This window comes from Manduca sexta, chromosome 6 (assembly GCF_014839805.1).
Source record: "Manduca sexta isolate Smith_Timp_Sample1 chromosome 6, JHU_Msex_v1.0, whole genome shotgun sequence".
Classification (NCBI taxonomy): domain Eukaryota; kingdom Metazoa; phylum Arthropoda; class Insecta; order Lepidoptera; family Sphingidae; genus Manduca; species Manduca sexta.
The window spans coordinates 1,639,651-1,659,315 of record NC_051120.1 but is presented as its reverse complement, the minus strand read 5'-3'; the positions used below and the strand labels follow the sequence as shown (position 1 = coordinate 1,659,315).

The 19,665-nt window shown below is 35.7% G+C and overlaps 1 protein-coding gene across 10 annotated transcripts in view; it reads right to left on the bottom strand.

Moving 5' to 3' along the window:
* Positions 1-19,136, bottom strand: part of LOC115440953 (phosphatidylinositol-binding clathrin assembly protein LAP) — a 59,702-nt gene extending 40,566 nt beyond the window's left edge. For 6 of the 10 annotated variants that reach the window (XM_037447466.1, XM_037447472.1, XM_037447468.1 and 3 more), the window contains exon 1: positions 18,844-19,134. In XM_037447466.1, the coding sequence (XP_037303363.1) occupies positions 18,844-18,994 (151 nt within the window). In that variant the 5' untranslated portion in view covers positions 18,995-19,134. Of the gene's footprint in view, positions 1-18,843 lie in introns of all 10 variants that reach the window. The other 4 variants (XR_005114041.1, XM_037447469.1, XM_037447475.1 and 1 more) reach the window with 2 other exon arrangements.
* Positions 19,137-19,665: the final 529 nt, after the last annotated feature.

The following is a 19,665-nucleotide window of genomic DNA, read 5'->3' as shown; positions in this document are numbered from 1 at the left end:
TGAGCACGAAAAAAAAAGCTTTGTTCTGATTGGTTCATTTTTGAGATAGACCGAAAAAAAGACGATTGGGATCGTTTATTAAAAATGGATGTTAGAGAGACTATTACTTATGTATATTCCGCGTAAAAGTGTGCTTAGCCTTTTCTACAAGACAACCTGAGGTGATGTAGATTTAAAACAAAGTTGAATTTATTGGATGGAAGACGCCCATGATTCCTCTTACTCTCAGTTGACCTGCATTTCGTTGCCATTGTGTAAACTTATGCAGACCATGCTTATTAAATAGTTTAAATTTACAGGGAAGCCTCTGAAGTATTGATGCTACTTAGAAAATTGTTTCACTAATACGAAGCTAATGTCTTTGAATACATCCTATCGAGTTTCGACTTTTGCGCATTAGAATCTCGACCAGTTGAGTAAATTTGGAGCCTAGTTACGTCTCTGCCTTCCCCTTCAGAGGTAAGTGTATGTGCAATTCAGTAAAAATACAAAGCAAACCCGCGTCACGCAAGCAGTATGCGTACATATTGTTCTTTTATCTGCGAATTTTATCAGGCTCACAACTGACAATGTCGTTTATTACGTGTGCAATTTTATCTACAACAATGGCGCTGTTCAATTACAGAGTGTTTTGAGGTCAAGCAACCAAAACATTGTAAAGAATACGCTGAGATGAAAGCAGTTACTGCGCAAGGAGCGAGCTCGCAGCAACATTTCTCGCTTAATATATATCTAGAACGGTGTCAATGGTGTCAATGGTAGTGTATTTTGACTGAATCGCGGATTTCTGGGTTCGAATGTTCAGGGGAATCCAAATTCGTGTTTTGGTTGGAACAAAATATACGCGTAAGTTTTCTGAAGTTTGATTTGCATCCAATATCGTCAACATTTATATAGTACGGAAATGCATATAGTTACACTTCTGCTTAACTACCAATAGGGGTTTAAAATTGTAAGGCTCTTAAACTAGCCAGCACTTAGGGGTTGAACTTTAAAAAATTCTTTAGCTGCTCACCTTCGTAATATAATAATACTTGTGATTTATTTCATACTTTTAGAATTACCGATATAAGCCGACAGTTGAGAAACTTGCATGTAACCAAACTATAAATTTGCATGCTACGGTCTCCTATAATTGAAGAGGCACGTCACATTGCTAATTGTACAAATACTACGACATTATATTTATTATATGCCGTGTATCCTTCGTTAGAGGTCCTTAAATAAATAAATAAATAAACTTTTAAAAATACTAAGAGATGATAACATGCAATTAACCGAGAACATAATACGTAAAGATTATTCCAACACGTACGTATGTCGATATTGTAAAGTTTATTTATATATCTAGTTCAATGTTAACCTCTTACTTGATTCTAACAATTATTTAACACAAGCCATGATAACCGACCGGTTTGACTCATCGCTGTTGTCTAGCGATCATAATTTAATATAGGGGATGTTGCCTTTTTAAAACTAGGCATAATATTTTTCCTTATATCTTGCAAAAATCCGTCTTAGCTAATTCAGAGAACGAATACTAAAATATAAAAAATAAGCCTCAATTTTCAAATATCTCTGTCGTTCTAGGTGGTGCAAACATATCTTTATTTAATAAGGTAGGTAATACCTTAGTAGGTACCTTTGGTAAACTTTAAATTTGATGACATGGTATAAGAAGATAATATCGTGTATAACCGCCAAGCAATGTGACATAGGTTCTGTTGTGTTTTGACGTAAAGGACATTTTATCCGGCACGATTGCTTTGCTTTATAAGACTTGTTAGGAGGAAGAGCGCAATTCATTTCTTATGGAAAGTTTGGGTGATATTACAACTGTTGATCAGCGTAGAGCGCAATCATCATTAATCATTTAATTGACAAATAATTGAAATGTGCTCTTCTAATTATTAATATTACAGAAAAACAAAGGGCTCGTCCCTTGATATGATTTTAATGCTTTTTGATTTTAAATATAAGTTTTTTTTCGCATCATACTGTATAAAAAATCCTATTCATCGCTTTTACCTCATCGATGTATAAATTGCGATATTTTTTTGCAATCCTTATTAAATAAACACATAACATGACATGTGCCATAAAAAAAAAATATTAAGAAAACAGTCCACATTTACGTGCGTTTAAAATTTTATAATTTGTCACTGCAAAATAATATACCAAAACTAGTTTCCTTAATACAGTAACGCTTATGTTAAAGAACCTGTTTCGGTTATAAAAAGCAGGTTATTTTGATTATTACAGTGTGTTATAAACAGGTTACTGCAATGATATTTAAAATACCCAACTACAACGAACTTTTACAATACTAACTACAAAAAAAATCAACAATTACAATTAAATTATCCAATAATATACTACTATTACGGACACGCCCCCTTTTTGTTAACTATGTTAGAACATACATACTCGCATCTCAAAGGGGTATACAGGAGCACAACCAGTGCTTCTTGGTAAATAGACAATACAATGATATCAGGCCAAACGAACTTTCACATACAGGACATCTACCATGTAGAACTGAGTCTAAATATCCGTGCATAACCGGTTCCAACAGGCCGGCATAATTGTGTCGACTGTCGAGGGGTAATCATCTCTCGTCAGTCGACATGCTATTGGACCCCACTCCACTTACCATAAGGTGCAGGGCGTCACTTACTCGTGCACGTATAAAACAGATAATGCATGCTATACTATGCATATACTTGTAATTCCATGTTTATGTTGCTAATAATCTAAAACTGCTAGAAGCAATAACTCCCTGTATCAATGCAAATGTTTGTTATATTCCTGAATAATATGTTTTGGAATATTATTCATTGCTCAGTTATTGACATTTCCTGCTGATTGAGAGGAACAGTATGTCTAATGCTATTGGACCCTACTCCATTTACCATCAGGTGCAGTTGGGCTACTTTGCCGTCCAGTTAAGCTGGCCGACATAACTGTGCCGACCATCAACGATACAACATCTGAAACATCTTATCATTGGACTTTACTTCAGTCAAGACGTGCAGTGTTCATTTTTAATGCCAGAATTAAAATTTGTTACTTTGATAAAAGAGAAATCGTAATAAATCATGAATTACCATGATTGTACACTTTGAGGTCAAGTTCGTAACGTTGCGACGCTATTAACACTGACCTCAGAGCTGTCGTAACTCAGCTGTATGGCTGAAAAGGCTGTAACTTTTTGTTGGGCCTATATTGTTCCCGGTCTTTATAGCGGAAGCTTTATAAAATTTTTGTTATGAGATTATTTTTATGTCTAATGACGAGAATTGATGGTACACGCCTACACTGTTATGAAGGCGTTATGATTATCGATCTGTTACGCGTTTTGTAGAATGTATGTGACTTCATTTGTACGATGCCTTTTTTTTGTGTATCGGATCCCGCAGTCTACTCCGGGGATAACCTGCGAGTGGTATACTGGAATCCCCTAGCTTAAAGACTGCAGGGGCCTGGAGGCCCTTATGGATCTTCCGTGTAGTGCTAACGTATATTGGCTGTGTATTAGGGAGTCTTGACTTCGATGTCCAAAGGCTGCTGGTAGGATATTTGCATCCGCTCGGATAGCGTACACAATGTGTAAAAACTGCCATAACAGACTACGTTCTGATTACATTATCAGCTATTTGTTGGGAATCTTATCGATCGAGAGGTTCACGTCTACTAATTTTTAAAGAAAACATTATGCATAATTAAATAGCAGATTATATTATAATAATTTTTACTCACGACTCCGCCCACGAGAAAACAGTTTCTCCTAGATAAAAGTAGCCTATAGTACTCAGGATTCATAAGTAAGTTACTGGTGGTAGGTCTCTCATATGTGAGAGTCCGCCTTGGTAGGTAATGTCTATTTCTGCCGCCAAGCAAGTGTGTAGTCACTGTTGTGTTCTAGGTTAAAGGACATTGTAGCCAGTGTAACTACTGGACATAATGAGACTTAACATCTCACGTCTCAGGATGGCGAGCGCAGTGGAATACCAAACAATACTTTGTAATTCAAGGTGTTGGATGGTATTTCTCCTGTTTATGGGCGGTCGTATCGCTTACCATCAGGCGAACGGCATGCTCGTCTCTTGATTCAAAGCAATAAAAAAAAAGAAACTGATTCTAAACTCGTTTAACACCCACACTTTTATTTTACCAATACTACAATGAAATAAAAAAGTCGCCATCAGCGCTACCGCTGTACTCTGTCATTGTATAGTACATCATCTATGACCCAAAACTTGGAGATAGGTCACGGTCCAGCCCAGCGTTGTCTCCGCTGTTTAAATCAATACTAGTCTGTTGAACTCCACTAGTTAGGGACGGTTTTACAATGTTCAAGTAAATTTTATCCGCTATCGTATAACACAGTTAATGCTTAATGCTTTAAACATTTCTTTGGGAGTGCACCTGCGTTTCACTCAATATTATATTTGATAATTAGTTTACTCGGACATCGCGAAAGAGGACCTTTGTATTTAAAGTATAGGCTGTAGGTCTAGTGCATCTGCTATTTTACCTCCAATATGTCATAAGTTGTAAACGGATCAGCGTAATCCCAGTAGGATCAAAGTAAAATATAATTTTGAATAATTGGTAACATTATATTAAGATCCATAAAAAAGATATTATCCAAAATAAATGTATCACTCCAGCAAAAATGTGTACCGAATAAAACATCCTATTTTAGCCTAATGACTGGATATTTTCGAAGTCTTTGTTCAACATTTGACGGCACGTCATCCAATTTGCTTGCAGTTGAGATTAATATTCCTGTCCTATGTAACACGATAGCTTTGTTTATTAACGGTTCTATCTTTAGAGAGCTTATTAACGCGCGCTAGTTTTCCTTTATTTGAAACTATGATGTCACGGCTGGCGTGGATGGCGGAGGCTTCTCTTATTGCATAACGAGAGGTCAAACAAGTCCGCTGTATTGAGTTTTACAGCGCGTGAATCGAAAGTTCAGATTTTCTGTCGCCGGAGATGAACGTGGTTTATTAATGGGAGATCAATTTCTAAAGGTCAAAGGCCGATTTAATGAAGTCCATTTAATACCAAAGTACCTAAACCAAAACTACCTATCATATGAATTAACTCTATAGCTACAAAAAACCCATCTGGTAGGAAAAACATCCCGAACACCAGCCGGCTTCGTATCACAAGAGATAACACAGGAAATGGCGGCCATTATCAAAACACACCACCAGCGACAATTAGCAGAGCATATGTCACAGATAGCGACAATGTTGGACGACATCTAACACCAACATGACCGAAATGCTATCGTATGAATTACAACGAAATTAAGATGACCTTAATTTGTTCCGTCTGGTCGTATGCACTTGGGTCACGGTTGCCAGAGGCTTCAATATCCTTAAATGTTTTTAGATGATGTTAGAGAAACAGTGAGATGATGTTGATAGTAGTACGAGACGGCAGGTTATCATAATCACCAAACCTTAGACCAGTCTTTCTCAAAGTGGGCTATAACGCCCCCTTTAGTACTTGAGGCTTTCAGGGGAGTAAAGTAAAGGGTCTAGAAGGAATCGAAGGCGATGAAAAGATACCAAATTCCACCTAAATCCGTTCAGTAATTTAGTCATGAAGGGTAACATTAAACAAACACGCCCATTTTCACCTTTGCTATATTAGTAAAAATATAAGTTCTAACCCAGAAAAAAAGATAAGTTTCGTATGACACAATAGGTATATTCAAAATAAAATAATCTCAGGGTATGTTAGAAAATATTTGACTGTGAAAGTGGGTAGTAAACGAAAAACGGAGAGGTTATGTATGCCCTTGATTCAGTGGTTAACAAAGTTGGACCGCCACCCACTTAACGAAACCTAACCTATAACTAATTAATTATTAATAATTACATACGAGTGCTATATTAATAAGAATTTTAGTTACTTTTCTTCTTCATCAGTGGCCATCCGTGGAGCCAGCCGATGCATTGTCATTTTTCAGGAACCACCCAATATTCTCTCGCGATCCATAGTTTGGGTAATGTTGCCCTAAACAACATAAAAAGAAACCCACACAAAATACAATTTCAACCGAAAGTATTGTAGACAGGTGTCTGGTTTTTGTGGGATTGTATTTGTCTCGACGCTTTTGCTAAATTAATAAAACATATGGAGCGATACATCTTTTGAATCGATCGCGAATACCAATCAGAATAAAATTTGTTATGTCTTATTATAAAGTGTTTGAAGTGAATGCCATCTGAATTGTTCATTACATATAATTGCAGCCAATACAGCGTACGAAACTATCAGACTCTCTCAAATATGTTCCCGATTAATAACCAAATGAGTTACCAAGCTTAAATCCTAATTGTAACAACAATTAACTAGGAACGATAAATATGACGCGCAGGGATGATACTGCAGAAAACTAAATTGTAGACGAGATGAGGTCGTAAGCCAAAATGAATAGGAGCCTTATTTGGGAGTTTTCCAGCTCGCAAGTCAATATATGACCCGGATAAGGCTGGTGCGAGCGTGTTCCTATTGTAGGAAATTTCGTCGGCCATTGAACCTGCTATAATCTGAGAGTTTATTTGAGAAGGATTTAGTTACATGATACGTTCATCCGACAATATATTGCTATTCAAGCTCGCGTTATGTGCTTTTGTTTTATGGACGCGATTACCATGTATCTAGTATTCACAAATTTAGATTTTTAACAAACTCATAACCTATCACATCACGGGATCAAATCTGAATACATAATACGAAATCTGTCTTAATATCCGTGAATACTGGCATAAGATTTTATAACATAATTCAAGTTTCATTTTCAGTACACAAACTAAATTTTTCTATAGGACATTAATAGCTATTTATATTGATCTACGGTGGCGACACGAAAGGATTTCTGGCAACCTTGGAACACGGAAGACATTAACATGCAAGGTTGAACGGTTTGTCAACCCTCACCCTGTTTTATACCACCCCTATAATCACTTCCAAATGCAATTGTAATATTTAATGATTACTGAGGTTTCACACGAGTGTCTCTGGCGACCGAGCCTTCACTTTTATTTTAATTATTATGTTATAATATATGATGTTTTTTAAACATTTCACTGACAATTAGAATGTAATAAATCTACAATAGGATTTCTCCTATACATTAACGTACGTCTCAAAGTGTTCCCTTTTATTACGAGATTATCCAAAGGCCCCTAATGCACACGTTGTTAAGCTTAAATTTTGCAAATTCTGATCCCGCTCATCATTTTTTTTCTTTTATAAAAATGAAGAGGGCCAGTCGCTCGCATGATAGATAGGGCCACGGCACCCGCCCATCCTTAACAGCACCATTCAAAGATTTAACGTGCTGGATGGCACTACACTTCGCCAGACTTCCTGAGATAGATGTTATCAATCTTTTATACCGACAACTCCCTAAATCTGACATAAGTATTCATCGGCTTTGATGATATCCTTAGCTTTTTTTTGCTTGAATGACGAGACGAGCTTTCCGGTCGCCTGATGTTAAGCAATACGATCGCCTGTAAACAGCAGAAACACCATCCAACACCTTGAATTACAAAGTATTGTTCGGTATTCGACTGCGCTCGCCATCCTGGACATGAGATGTTAAGTCTTATTATGTTAACCGCATTATACTAAAAGCAGATTTGTTATATTATAAAAGACGCTTAAAATACTTCTCACAATCCACCAGCCGTACTAAAAAAAAAGCGGTGAAAACCGGTGTCCATCTGTTTTAATGAACACACGAATACTGCAGCAGAGTTAACAAAACAGTCTCAACTCGCTAAGGCCGTGACCTATCGAATAAATGAGTTATAAAAAACACTGTAATTGCTGTGTTCAGAAACAAAAATCTTTATCACGTTATAAAACGGCATAAGTGTGAAACGCGCAATTTTAAATAAATAATATACGAATATATGAATTACTACTTAACTGGACAAACACTTATAAAAATATATATGCAAATTGTATTATAATATATTGTCGATTTTTCGTTTTTATCCTATTGGATAAAACTCTCCAAACTCCCGATGCCACGAAATTTACGGAAGTTTTCCGAAATATAACACCGAGAAAATCTAAGTCAGTAACACATTCGTCAAAATATCTATTCCTTATGCAATACCAATCAGTAGATTTCGGGATAATTAACGTTAAGGATGTCCCAGGAGTCCGGACGTAATTTTGGCTAGTAAAAAGGACCAATTTAAATTTGTCAACACATATATTACAAGTTAAAGAAATATAATGACGTAATGTATTAATAGATGAAACAAAAATACACGTATTACGTAACAGATTTTTTATAATTTCGTAGCAATACACGAATACATAGAACATTAAAACGAACGGACGTCAATTCATTCAGCCATGTTATTGTTTTCCGTTCAGCCATTAATGGAATTAAAATGCCTTTTTAAAAAACAACTCCCTATAATAGTCAAGTCAATATCGCCATTTTTATTTTTAGCGACAACATACGTGTGTGTAACATCCATCCGTTAGTAACAATGCGTTGAAAGCAGGTGTTCATAGTCCGTGGCGGTTGCTTTGTAGTTTTTAAAGATGTCTGCCCATTCGCCTTTGCCTGCATGTTTAATTGGAAAAACATACCTTTTTTATTGTAAATATGAGTTTAGACATGGGAACTCTACAGACTTTACTGATCATATTTATAGATTCTACCAGGTCATAAATATTAAAATGCAAGACATGGTGTTCCGTGTCCCAAGAGTTTCCAGAATTATTCCGTTTCATATTACTAATTACGTTTTGGAAGTATACCAGAACGCCACTCGTTCTTAAGATTAAGAGACTTAAGATTATTATCGTACGGTGGTAGTGCGACACGTATGAAAACTCCAGCACCCCAGCACCTCCTACCAGATGCGCGACCACGTTAATGATTACTAGTGCTCGAAATTAGAGTGTCGAATTAAATATATTTGTAGCACGCATTAAACATAAAAAATATTTTTCTTTTGTATATGAAATTTAATTATGCCAATCTCACTCTTCCGTGCGCGCAATTTGCTTAAAAAGGAGTACTATATTTTTCTTCACCACATATACCTATAGATTTAACATTATCACTTGTTTACTACTATTCTTTAAGACCGAAACATAAATCGATAAAACGACACTTACGCGGTTTTACGTCTCGACCGACATTACATAATCGCGGAGTCTGTTGAGACGCGATGTACGCATGATTAGCGTTCGGAATCCGCTTCATTCTATGTCTATACATAGATTTGATAATAAAAACATTCAACAGTCTAATGTGTCGGAAGTTCTATTCGCTTTTATGTTGTTTCTTATGATATTTAGTCAATGGTTGCAGTACGACGCAAGGCCCCAGGCGAAAGCAAAAAAAAAATGACAAGGCCCCGAGTGGAGCAAAAAGAGCTCCACGGTTTTAACAGTTTCGTAGATAAGATAGTAGAAGAAAATCCTCCAAGGCACTGCTCAAGGCCCCTGTAAACGCGAGACCCTGGACGTTTACCCGGTTTGCCTCCCCCCAAGGGCCACTTCTGTATTTGGCTAAGTACATACCGCAATTAAAAATTGAATTATCCTCGGAAAGACTTAAGCCAGGCAATTAAAAAGACACAGACAAATCAACAAGCTTTTAAGGTTGCACCGATACCACACACAGTGGCATTAAGGCAAGTCGAAATGACGACCTTATAAAGGTCATAGTACCAATCTGGATGCAGGTCGTAGAGGTTGTTCTGGAACCGTTTAGGGGAAGCCTATGTTCAGCAGTGGACTGTCTGTGGCTGATGTTGATGATGACAGGTAAGTTAAAAAAAAATGTCATGGCTCCTCAGGTATTGTGCACGTTTATAGGTTCAAAAGTGACTATTTCCTATAAACTCAATCACTTGGTCGTCTTTTGTATGAAAGATCAAGAATTACCTTGGAAAAGGATAAAAATAAAAGGACGGCATACAAGCGCACAATTAAGCCGTGAAGTGGCCGCCTAAGTATGCCAATCGTCTCTCGGTTATTTGCAGAGGCCGCGAGATCGATTCTTGATAACTATTGCTGAGTTCTATTATCTATGCACATTGTAATATAGCAAAAACTACTCCATGCAGTTTTCACAGATGTATTACTAAAGGTCTAACTTAAAATATGTCCTCCATTTTATTCCAGGAAAATATAAAGTGGGAACTTTATCCCGGAAAACCTTATTCATGCATCGACATGATAGCGAATTTATTATAAATTCTATGCATTACTATATACATTATATCTGAACGGCCAACTTAAACACGAAAACCAAGAGCGATGAAGGTCAAATACAACTCTTCATTCAAGCTGATCAAATGCTACAACCGATTTAGTCCCTGTTTCTGGAACAGATGTATACATTGCATACTGACTGACTCATCACAAAACCACTTGAATAAATAAACCGCATGTGTTCAAACAGCGCTAAAGCGTTTATCGGTGACTTATTAGCCATTATATTCAATAAAATATATTTTATAGTAAACGAAAACACACATCACGCACTTATCCCCGAAGGGGTGTGCAGAGGTGCAACCAGGGCACCCACTATTCGCCAAGTGTGTTCCCTACCATGATGTGATACGAGGCGAGCCTATTACCATATCCGGCACAAATTCCAGACTCTGGGATGATACTGAGCAGAAATACCTAAATATCACTTTGCTCGCCCTGCGATTCGAACCCAGGACCTCAGAGCGCTGCCGTACCGCGCATGCAGTACAACTATGCAAACGAGCCAGTAAACGAAAACGAAATAATCAATTCTAATTGATAAAGCTAAAGAATTTGTTTGTTTGGACGCGACAATCTCGGGAACTACTAAATTTCTTTTTTTAATAGTACCAAGCTACATTACTACCGAGTGCTACTTTTTATCTCAGGAAAATATTTATAGCGGCTAGCTTTTCACGTGGGCGGATCCGTAGGCAAATTAAAATTACAAATACGACAGTTTGTCATGTTGAATGTTTTGTTAAAAGTAAACGAGGGAACCAGTGTACAGATTTGGATGTTATTTGACACAGTGATAAGAAAAACATATCAATTTCTTTGTGAACTATATAATAAATTAAATAGTCGATGATCAAGTCCAGCTTTGACGTAAGCTGCAAATAAGGTTTTGCGGTTTAAATCACTCTGAACGTCCCGCAATCCCTCATATTATATTTTTAAATTCGACTTGCATAATTTTTTCGGATTACAAACTTCCCTGATGATAATATCGCTACTCTTTACCAAGTTAAACCTTCTAGTTCTTCTTCGTTAGATCGGATACCCAAAATGGATGTAAGTGATTAACAATAGACAAAAGCACTCAATACGAGAGAAGTAGGTTACATTTATTGATTAAGTCTGGAGCCAGACTACTTTTGGAATCGGCTGTATTTAAGATTATTTTTATTACGGCTCTCCTGTCCTTATATCTCTCCAGAATGGGGTTGGCGTCTCACTTTATCAAACATGTTGCAAATCTATTTGGTTTTTACGACCTATCTTCTTGCTTCCTACTCTGTGTACGGTATCCAATCCCGACTAAACGGAATATAACTGAAGCCTAATTGTTACCCGGCCTTTATATTGACCAGGAACTCTTAGTCCACATGACGCTATCTCCGAATGTTAACGGACGGAACGGAAGTGATCTTCGACCATCAGGCCCCCAACAGCCAATATACCATCACATAAAACGTATACAATACGGTAAAACTATAAATGAATAGCAGCAGAGACCTAGTTCAAATCACACGCAGTGATAGTATTTCATTAACTTTATCACATGTTTATCAAACTGTAAAACATGTTATATCCTGCAACATATTCGTTATTAATTAGTTTCTGATCGCTCGCTCAGACACACTTCCGCTAGTGATGCTTGGCAAAAACATACAGATGAATTAAGGTGGTAGCTCAAGGTCCATTTTCATACATTTTGTTTCGGCTTTAATCTGGGTAACTAAACAAGTATTGGCAAGTAAAGAATTTAAATTCACGTCTAGTTAGTGATTAGTTCTCGCAGTTGAAAGAAAAATGTAAAAATAATTAATAATCATGGATATTTCTGCCTTTAAAATTTCGTCATATTAAATTTTAAAGGCCGAAATATCCATGATTATTAATTATTTTACGTTTTTCTTTCAACTGCGAGAACTAATCACTAACTAGACGTGAATTTAAATTCTTTACTTGCCAATACTTGTTTAGTTACCCAGATTAAAGCCGAAACAAAATGTATGAAAATGGACCTTGAGCTACCACCTTAAGACGTCCGGCTTTGGGACCGAGTGCCAAAAATTTCAATTATTTTATGCGGAGTAAAAATTTGAAAGTGTCGATTATTCCGTGTCAAGTCTCCTTATGTTTATAAGCTATGTAATTATCTATGTTATAGATCTCACATAATATGAAAAAGTCCATCTTTTGGGCGCGTCAACCAAGTTGCCACCAATCCTCGGTTGCAAGGACTTTGTACCCAATGATTATATATTATTATGGAGCATTGTGAGATTTATAACAGCGTGACCAACATTGCTTCGAGCTTCTAGTTTACAGGAATCAAAAAAGGAAGCAATACATTTTAGGACTTTTGCCATATACTTAGAATCATAATTAGCGTGATACTAAAATGAGAGATCCATATTGCCAAGATCCTCGTAATAGTTACAAAGCAGAAAGTTTGGTAACAATTGGCCCGCACCCAATAAGGCTAGACACAACTGGGGCATCGCGAACATTATGTGGTTAGGTTGACGAAAAAGCAGCCTTTTTACACATCGGTTCCGGACACTGCAGTATTAATGTCCAGTTCGTTTAAAAACAATTTATAAAGATTTAATTGTTTTACATTACTGACTCGGTGGCGTAGTTTTACTGCATGCGCGGTACGGCAGCGCTCTGAGGTCCTGGGTTCGAATCCCGGGTCGGGTAAAGTGATATTTGGGTTTTTCTGCTCAGTATCAGCCCGGAGTCTGGATTTTGTGCCCGATATGGCGATAGGCTCGCCCCCTATCACATCATGGGACGGAACACACTTGGCGAAAAGTGGGTGCTTTGGTTGCGCCTCTGCATACCCCTTGCGTGATGCGTGATGTTGTGTGTGTGTGTGTGTGTGTGTGTGTGTGTGTGTGTATGTGTGTGTAATTGTTTTACATTAATTTATTATTACCATTTATTATTTAAACACTTTTATAACGTACGTATTACAAATCGAAAACTTTATTTTATTCTTATTTTTTTTATTGCTTTGATTGACGAGACGAGCTTTCCGTTCGCCTGATGGTAAGCGATACGACCGGCTATAAACAGTAGAAACACAATCCGATACCTTCAATTACAAAGTATTGTCTAGTATTCCACTGCACTTGCCATCCTGAGACGTGAGATGTTAAGTCTCATTATGTCCAGTAGTTACACTGGCTACAATGTCCTTCAAACCGGAACACAACAGTTGTTACGTTTTGTTTTTAGTCGACTTTAAAGCCGTCCTTATTCAATAACAATTATAAATTTCAATCATTTTTATCTACCCTAAAGAAAAATAAAATGTAACAGACACTGCTACACCATCACATGAAGTCACAAATCACGATTCAGTGTGACATTCGAGCCGAATTGATACTCGACATGAAAAGGATAGGTTGAAAAAGAGTTATGACGCCAAACATATTCTATGAAGTTCGCCCGCGACTACGATTAATGTCCGCCCTTGCAATAAGAAGTAGCGTGTTAATATAGCTTCTTATTCGTGAAAATATTTGCAATATATATTCAATAGTTTCAGAGTTAAGCTTCTTATTGGTATATTTGCAATATAGATTCAATAGTTTTAGAGATAAGTCCATACGTCCAAACCACAAACTTTTATTATCATAATTCAGATTGCAGATTAGAATATGTTTTTCTTGTAGTGTTTGGTATTTAAAAAACTAGACACTTTCGCATCGAGTTATAAGGAAATGTTGCAAATAGAAATGGAAAATCCAAATCAGACCAAGACTACTAAATCCGGCGACAAATATACCACCTATCAATAATAAATTCACGAAATACTTCCACGTGGATTAGCGCGAAATCAAAATCTAAAAATAATTCTTCATCAACTCGATCGCCATCGATCGCGTGTTACGAACTACGGGTATGAACAAAGAAATACTAGCAATAAAATATTAATTGAGGGATACGCTGTTTTATTCATAACGCGTAAAAGCGAATGAAGCCGAGCGAGTGTGTTGTATTGATTGATGTACCGACGTGATGTCATTCACCTACTTATTATATTTTAATGTGGGTCCAGAATATTTCAATTTTTATTAATTTGACAAAATGTAAAATATAAAATAATATAGATAGCCATGCCACGACGTAAGGTTGATATTTTTGAAAAACAAAGTCAAAGACTTTAAAAAAAAGAACTGAATCAGACTAACGATATTTCCTCTTTAGTGTACCAGCCTGACCTAATCTAGTCTATGACTTGTTGAATTGGAGGTCTTGGATTTGATTCCTAGTCGGACAACACTAGATTTTTATAATTCTCCAGGAATCTACGACTTCAAGTAAGGTTCAACTCAAGCAGGGGATTAGTTTTAAAAACAAAAACAAATTGTTAGTGGAATATAATTTCTTACAACGAAAAAAAATGGAAAATAATTAATGTGTATAAAATTTACGAGTACAAATACCATAAAAACAAAAATATTTTTTCAATTTTCTAGAAATAAATACAAAAGATTCCAATGCAGCATCCGTTCGCATAAATTAATTCTAATCATGTTTTATTAGTGACAACAGAACGCATGGTGGAGACAGGGGCAGACAGAATGCATGGGACGTGAGTCATGGACAGTGCCGGCTTAAGAGTGGGGTCACGTTAGGCAAGCGCCATCGCTAGTCGAAAAGAGACGGGGTAATCTCAATTTCATGGTCACCCATTGATTACCTAATAATTCTAATTAGTACCTAATAAATCTGAGTTCGCAGACTAGTACGTTGATAGGTAGAAACATATCGAAAAGAGACGGTTTCATGGTCAATTTCAAGGTCACCCATTGAAAAAACTACCTAATAATTCTAATTAGTACCTAATAAATCTGAGTTCGCAAAGACTAGTGCGTTGATAGGAAAAAAACGTAGATTTCCACCAATTAGCACCACACCCATAAGAGATATGCGTGGTACAACTACGCCGCGCATCGATCTCATCAAATCTTTTTTCACTTGTTCACCAACGCAAAAAATATAGTTTGCACTCATATAAAGTTCCGATTCTAGAAAGTACAATAACAATTTTAAAAACTGATGAATAGAAAGTATGATGGTACGCTATTTTGGTATATTGTGTTCTAGACAAAAGTATAGTCACAAAGGCAGGGCCATGAGGTAACATTATTTTTATTAAAAAGGCGTGTCGCGGCGCTATCATAGTGTTAACCCACTCATGAAAGTACATGTAAACGGTCATCTTTAATTTTCCCCCAACGTCGGCACAACTGCAGCCAGCCCTGCACTCTCTAGTGCCAGATCAATACCATAAACAAGCAATCTTGCTTGATTTATTCCCACATAACTTGTGTAAGAATTTTTATGAACCATTGTAGTGAAGTATGTGGCAGATTTGGCACGAAACATGACGCGCTTTCGGAAATAGACTTGTGAATGAATTTAACATTTCTAGTATGCATTTTAATTACTTACGTATTTGATTTATATTTTTTTGCAGTGAAGCGAGTAACTGCTTTCCTTGCAAAATATTTATTATACTATGGCATTCAAACATTAATTCGACTTTCTATAGCACACTCAATGAGGTCAGAAAAGGTCATATAAAATTACAAACAGTATTTACAGTCAGCATATCTGAACCATTCTTAGTGACCACAATGCCAAAATGAAACCTCACCAATATAATCCTCTCTAGGATTCCAAAACATGCCAGGTTAATCGCCCATGGCCATCCAAGGTCACAGAAATATTTAATAGCCATGAGGTGTGCCATAATTAGTCAACTACTTGGACCGAAAACAAACTATCTAAATCATTCGTCAATGCATTAGATTTACAAACTAACCTCCACAGATTCTATAGGTCATAGAACATTGATGTTAAACTCACATAACATTCATATTTTATTAATATCTCTGTCCATATAAAAGTCTTTCTCAAGTATATAAATATCACTGTGCTATCAAATACTGATCTTTTCTTAATTTAGGAATATATACATTGGTAAAACAATTTTTTTTCTAATAATTCTATTTAGAAACTGGCATTTCCATGAACTTGTTTTGAACAGGTCATACCATCTTTGTCTAATAATAAATTATTATTTTATGAAGTCACATTACAATAAAAATCAGCTTATAATATATATATTCAGCCATTCCATTTATATTTATTTAAAATGACTACCTCCACATGAGTAATTTAATACACTTGTATTATCAAAAAGGCTTTCAGAAGTGTAACAGTAGTATTGCAGTTATTTTGGCTTATTTCTAAACTGCCATTTCCGGACAGCAAAGCTATATTGCCTGATTTACTTACTATCTCGCTTGTGATGCACAAATTGTTTTATCACTAATTATTAACAAGAACAATTAATAAATATCAGGATGGATATCATCATCTCATTTTCCTCTTTGTTTGTGTGGCCGAGTCAATTGACATGGAAGGCCCAATGTTCAATTACCAATAGTAATAATTATTAATAAAAAATAAATAAATTATTTTAGTAAATTGAACTACATGTCAAAGCATCAGCAATATGTATTATTAAGCAAATACCTACACCTATGAATGTCAATTCTAAAAAATTATTTTAATTCATCATTGAACCTGTCATTTTATTCCTAAAAAGGGATTCTGTGACTTCAATATTGCATGGTTAGTATTATTTTTAAATAAAATACTATTAAATAAAAGTGGGTAGGTTAAAATTATTGGAAGACCTATGTCACTATTCTTATAATTTAGAAGGCACTAAATTAACAGAAATCAGTTGTTTGTTTTGTCATAAATTGAATGAATCATTTGGGTTATACTAAAGTCCAGTTATGATAAAGAGAAATCAAACTTATTTCATTGTAGTTTTAATAATGATAATTTTATAGATAAAGAAACACCTATATTTATATATAGTGAGCTATTTACATCCCTGGCTAGCTTACTTCCAATGTATACTACAGTTGAGTAATCATATCCAATACAAATTCTAATTGAATTTATACCCTGGATAAAACTAGCTTTAAAGTGTGAAGTTATGAGATCAGCAGATATCCTTACATATTATAAAACAAAGTGTCCTACCACTTCTGTCTGTCTGTATGTGAGAAATTAAAAAACTACCAAAACATTTTTGATTACATATGAAGATTGTTTGACACCTGGGAAGGAGATTTATCTCGGAGAAATAAGTAGTAAAGATTGTGTCCTAGAAATATTCATTAATATGGGCAGGGCCATGAGTAAAAGGTAGTTATTTATAATATAACTGACAAGATAACTGGTTATGTATCAAGGGGAGTATGGCATTACAAAATTAAATATACTAAAATATAGATGCTTAGCTTTGCACCTCAAGGGATGTACGATTATTCAGGGATGAATTTCCAATATTCTCTTTTATGAATAATCTATGTTGGAAACATGTCTGTTAAAAATTCAGAACTAACTTTCAGCTTTATATTGTCACTCAGCATAAATAATTTTATTAAGTGGATACAATGTGGTGCAGTTTTATTATTCCAGGTGGAAATTGTCTTTAAATAAATAATGTTCATAAATATTTAATACTTTCATCTCTTGTCTACAGATAAAAACGATAACAGCAAGTTATAAGGAAAGTGTGGGTAATTTTGAGTAAAGAAATATATATTATAGCCTGTTTGATTTTATGCTCAATATTTGATATCAATTTTATATAATTGTGATAAAATACTCTTTTATATGTATTTCCATAAAGTCAAGATAAAATTCAGCATATCAACTCTCATTGGTTTAAAGTGATAGACTAAGGTAACCATAAACTGAGACTGCATTGGAAGTTGTGATGCCCTTGGTTCATTTCCAGGACAATAAAAGTGAAAATGAATGGTTTTCACTCCCTAAAGAGCCCCAATTTCTCAAGAATACAATTTCTAGCCATTGTGAGGGTAGATTCATCTATACCACTGTGAGACATAAATGCGCCCAGGAAATCGTGGAGGCGCCTGTGCCAATCCCTTTAAAAGGGAAAGGATCCCATTGAAAGGGGGAAGATTATGCTATACAAATGTTTCAGGCACTTACAAAAACTAAGAGTTGTTGCTGTTACTAATGAAAATACTTTGGCGATACGTAGCAACGCTCAAAAACGGTTTCAAACGACGAATAGGTTAGTTCCGAAACGAAACAATGCTCGATGTAGCCACATTCTTACATAAAACTCATATGTAGGTAGTTTGGGAACAGGTTTTTTTCTCGACTACAGACATGCGGCTAATCATGTTTCCAGCGTAATGTGACATAATATGAGAAATGTGTGTCAAGCAACACTGTAACTATCATATTATTATGTAAAATGATTTCGACATATAAATCATCCGTGTGGCGAATGCAGTAACGTGTTCGCATGCGATATTTTCGTCGCATTACACGTAAAAAAATCTCCGTAAACATATTGCGAGCGTCACGGATTACGCTCAAGATCAAAGTTATCGACCATTCGTTGCCCTCGTCATAAATATCGAACGATAAAAAACGACAACGACGACCAATCGCGCTCGAAACTTCAACCACAGGGCTCTAAATACTTACAATCTAAATGTTTCTTTTTCGGTGCTATCATTTCTTCTGTTGTAGCTTTGCAGACCGACTTGGCTAAACCCTGGCCGGCGATGCTGTGTCGGGCCGCAAGCAGCCTATCGTTTATAGTCTGACCCGCCATCCTCACGTTCAGTCCTGACATAAACTATTTACACGTTGATACGACACTTATTTTGGATTTTTTTCAACAAATTCACAAAATTATGACGATGACGGGTAAAATATGTCACCGCCCCCCCGACTGGCACTACACTAAATTCAAGATGGCGACTGCAGCTGAAGAGATGTTACTATATCAAACTTTCCTACCATTTTTATGACCAGTACAAAAAATCTTAAACAATAAAGATCTTGACATAAAAAGATTATAATATGATGGATGATTTTATATCCGTAAAAATACACGTCTATTCAAAATGAAAAAATAAGATAATAACATAAACACCTACTAAGAATTATAACAGTTTATTTTTACGATTATAGTCACGTTATAAATATAAACAAGTTCGTCGCTAATTTCAGTGTTGTAGAAAGTACGAGCTCCACAGAAATATCAATATTCATTATGACAAGCATTTTTAATTATTATTTCGGTATCCACACAAATATTATAAATGTAGCGAATATTGCTTTTATATTTATGAAATGTGTACGATATTCATGTTTATATTGTATTGTATGTATTATACTAACACCATGTAAAAATTGGTTTATATATAGAATGATATTACTATGATATTCATAGGCAATTGTAAATGATGAATACTATAATTAAAATTGCTTATGCATTGTATAATGTATTATGTATCCTTA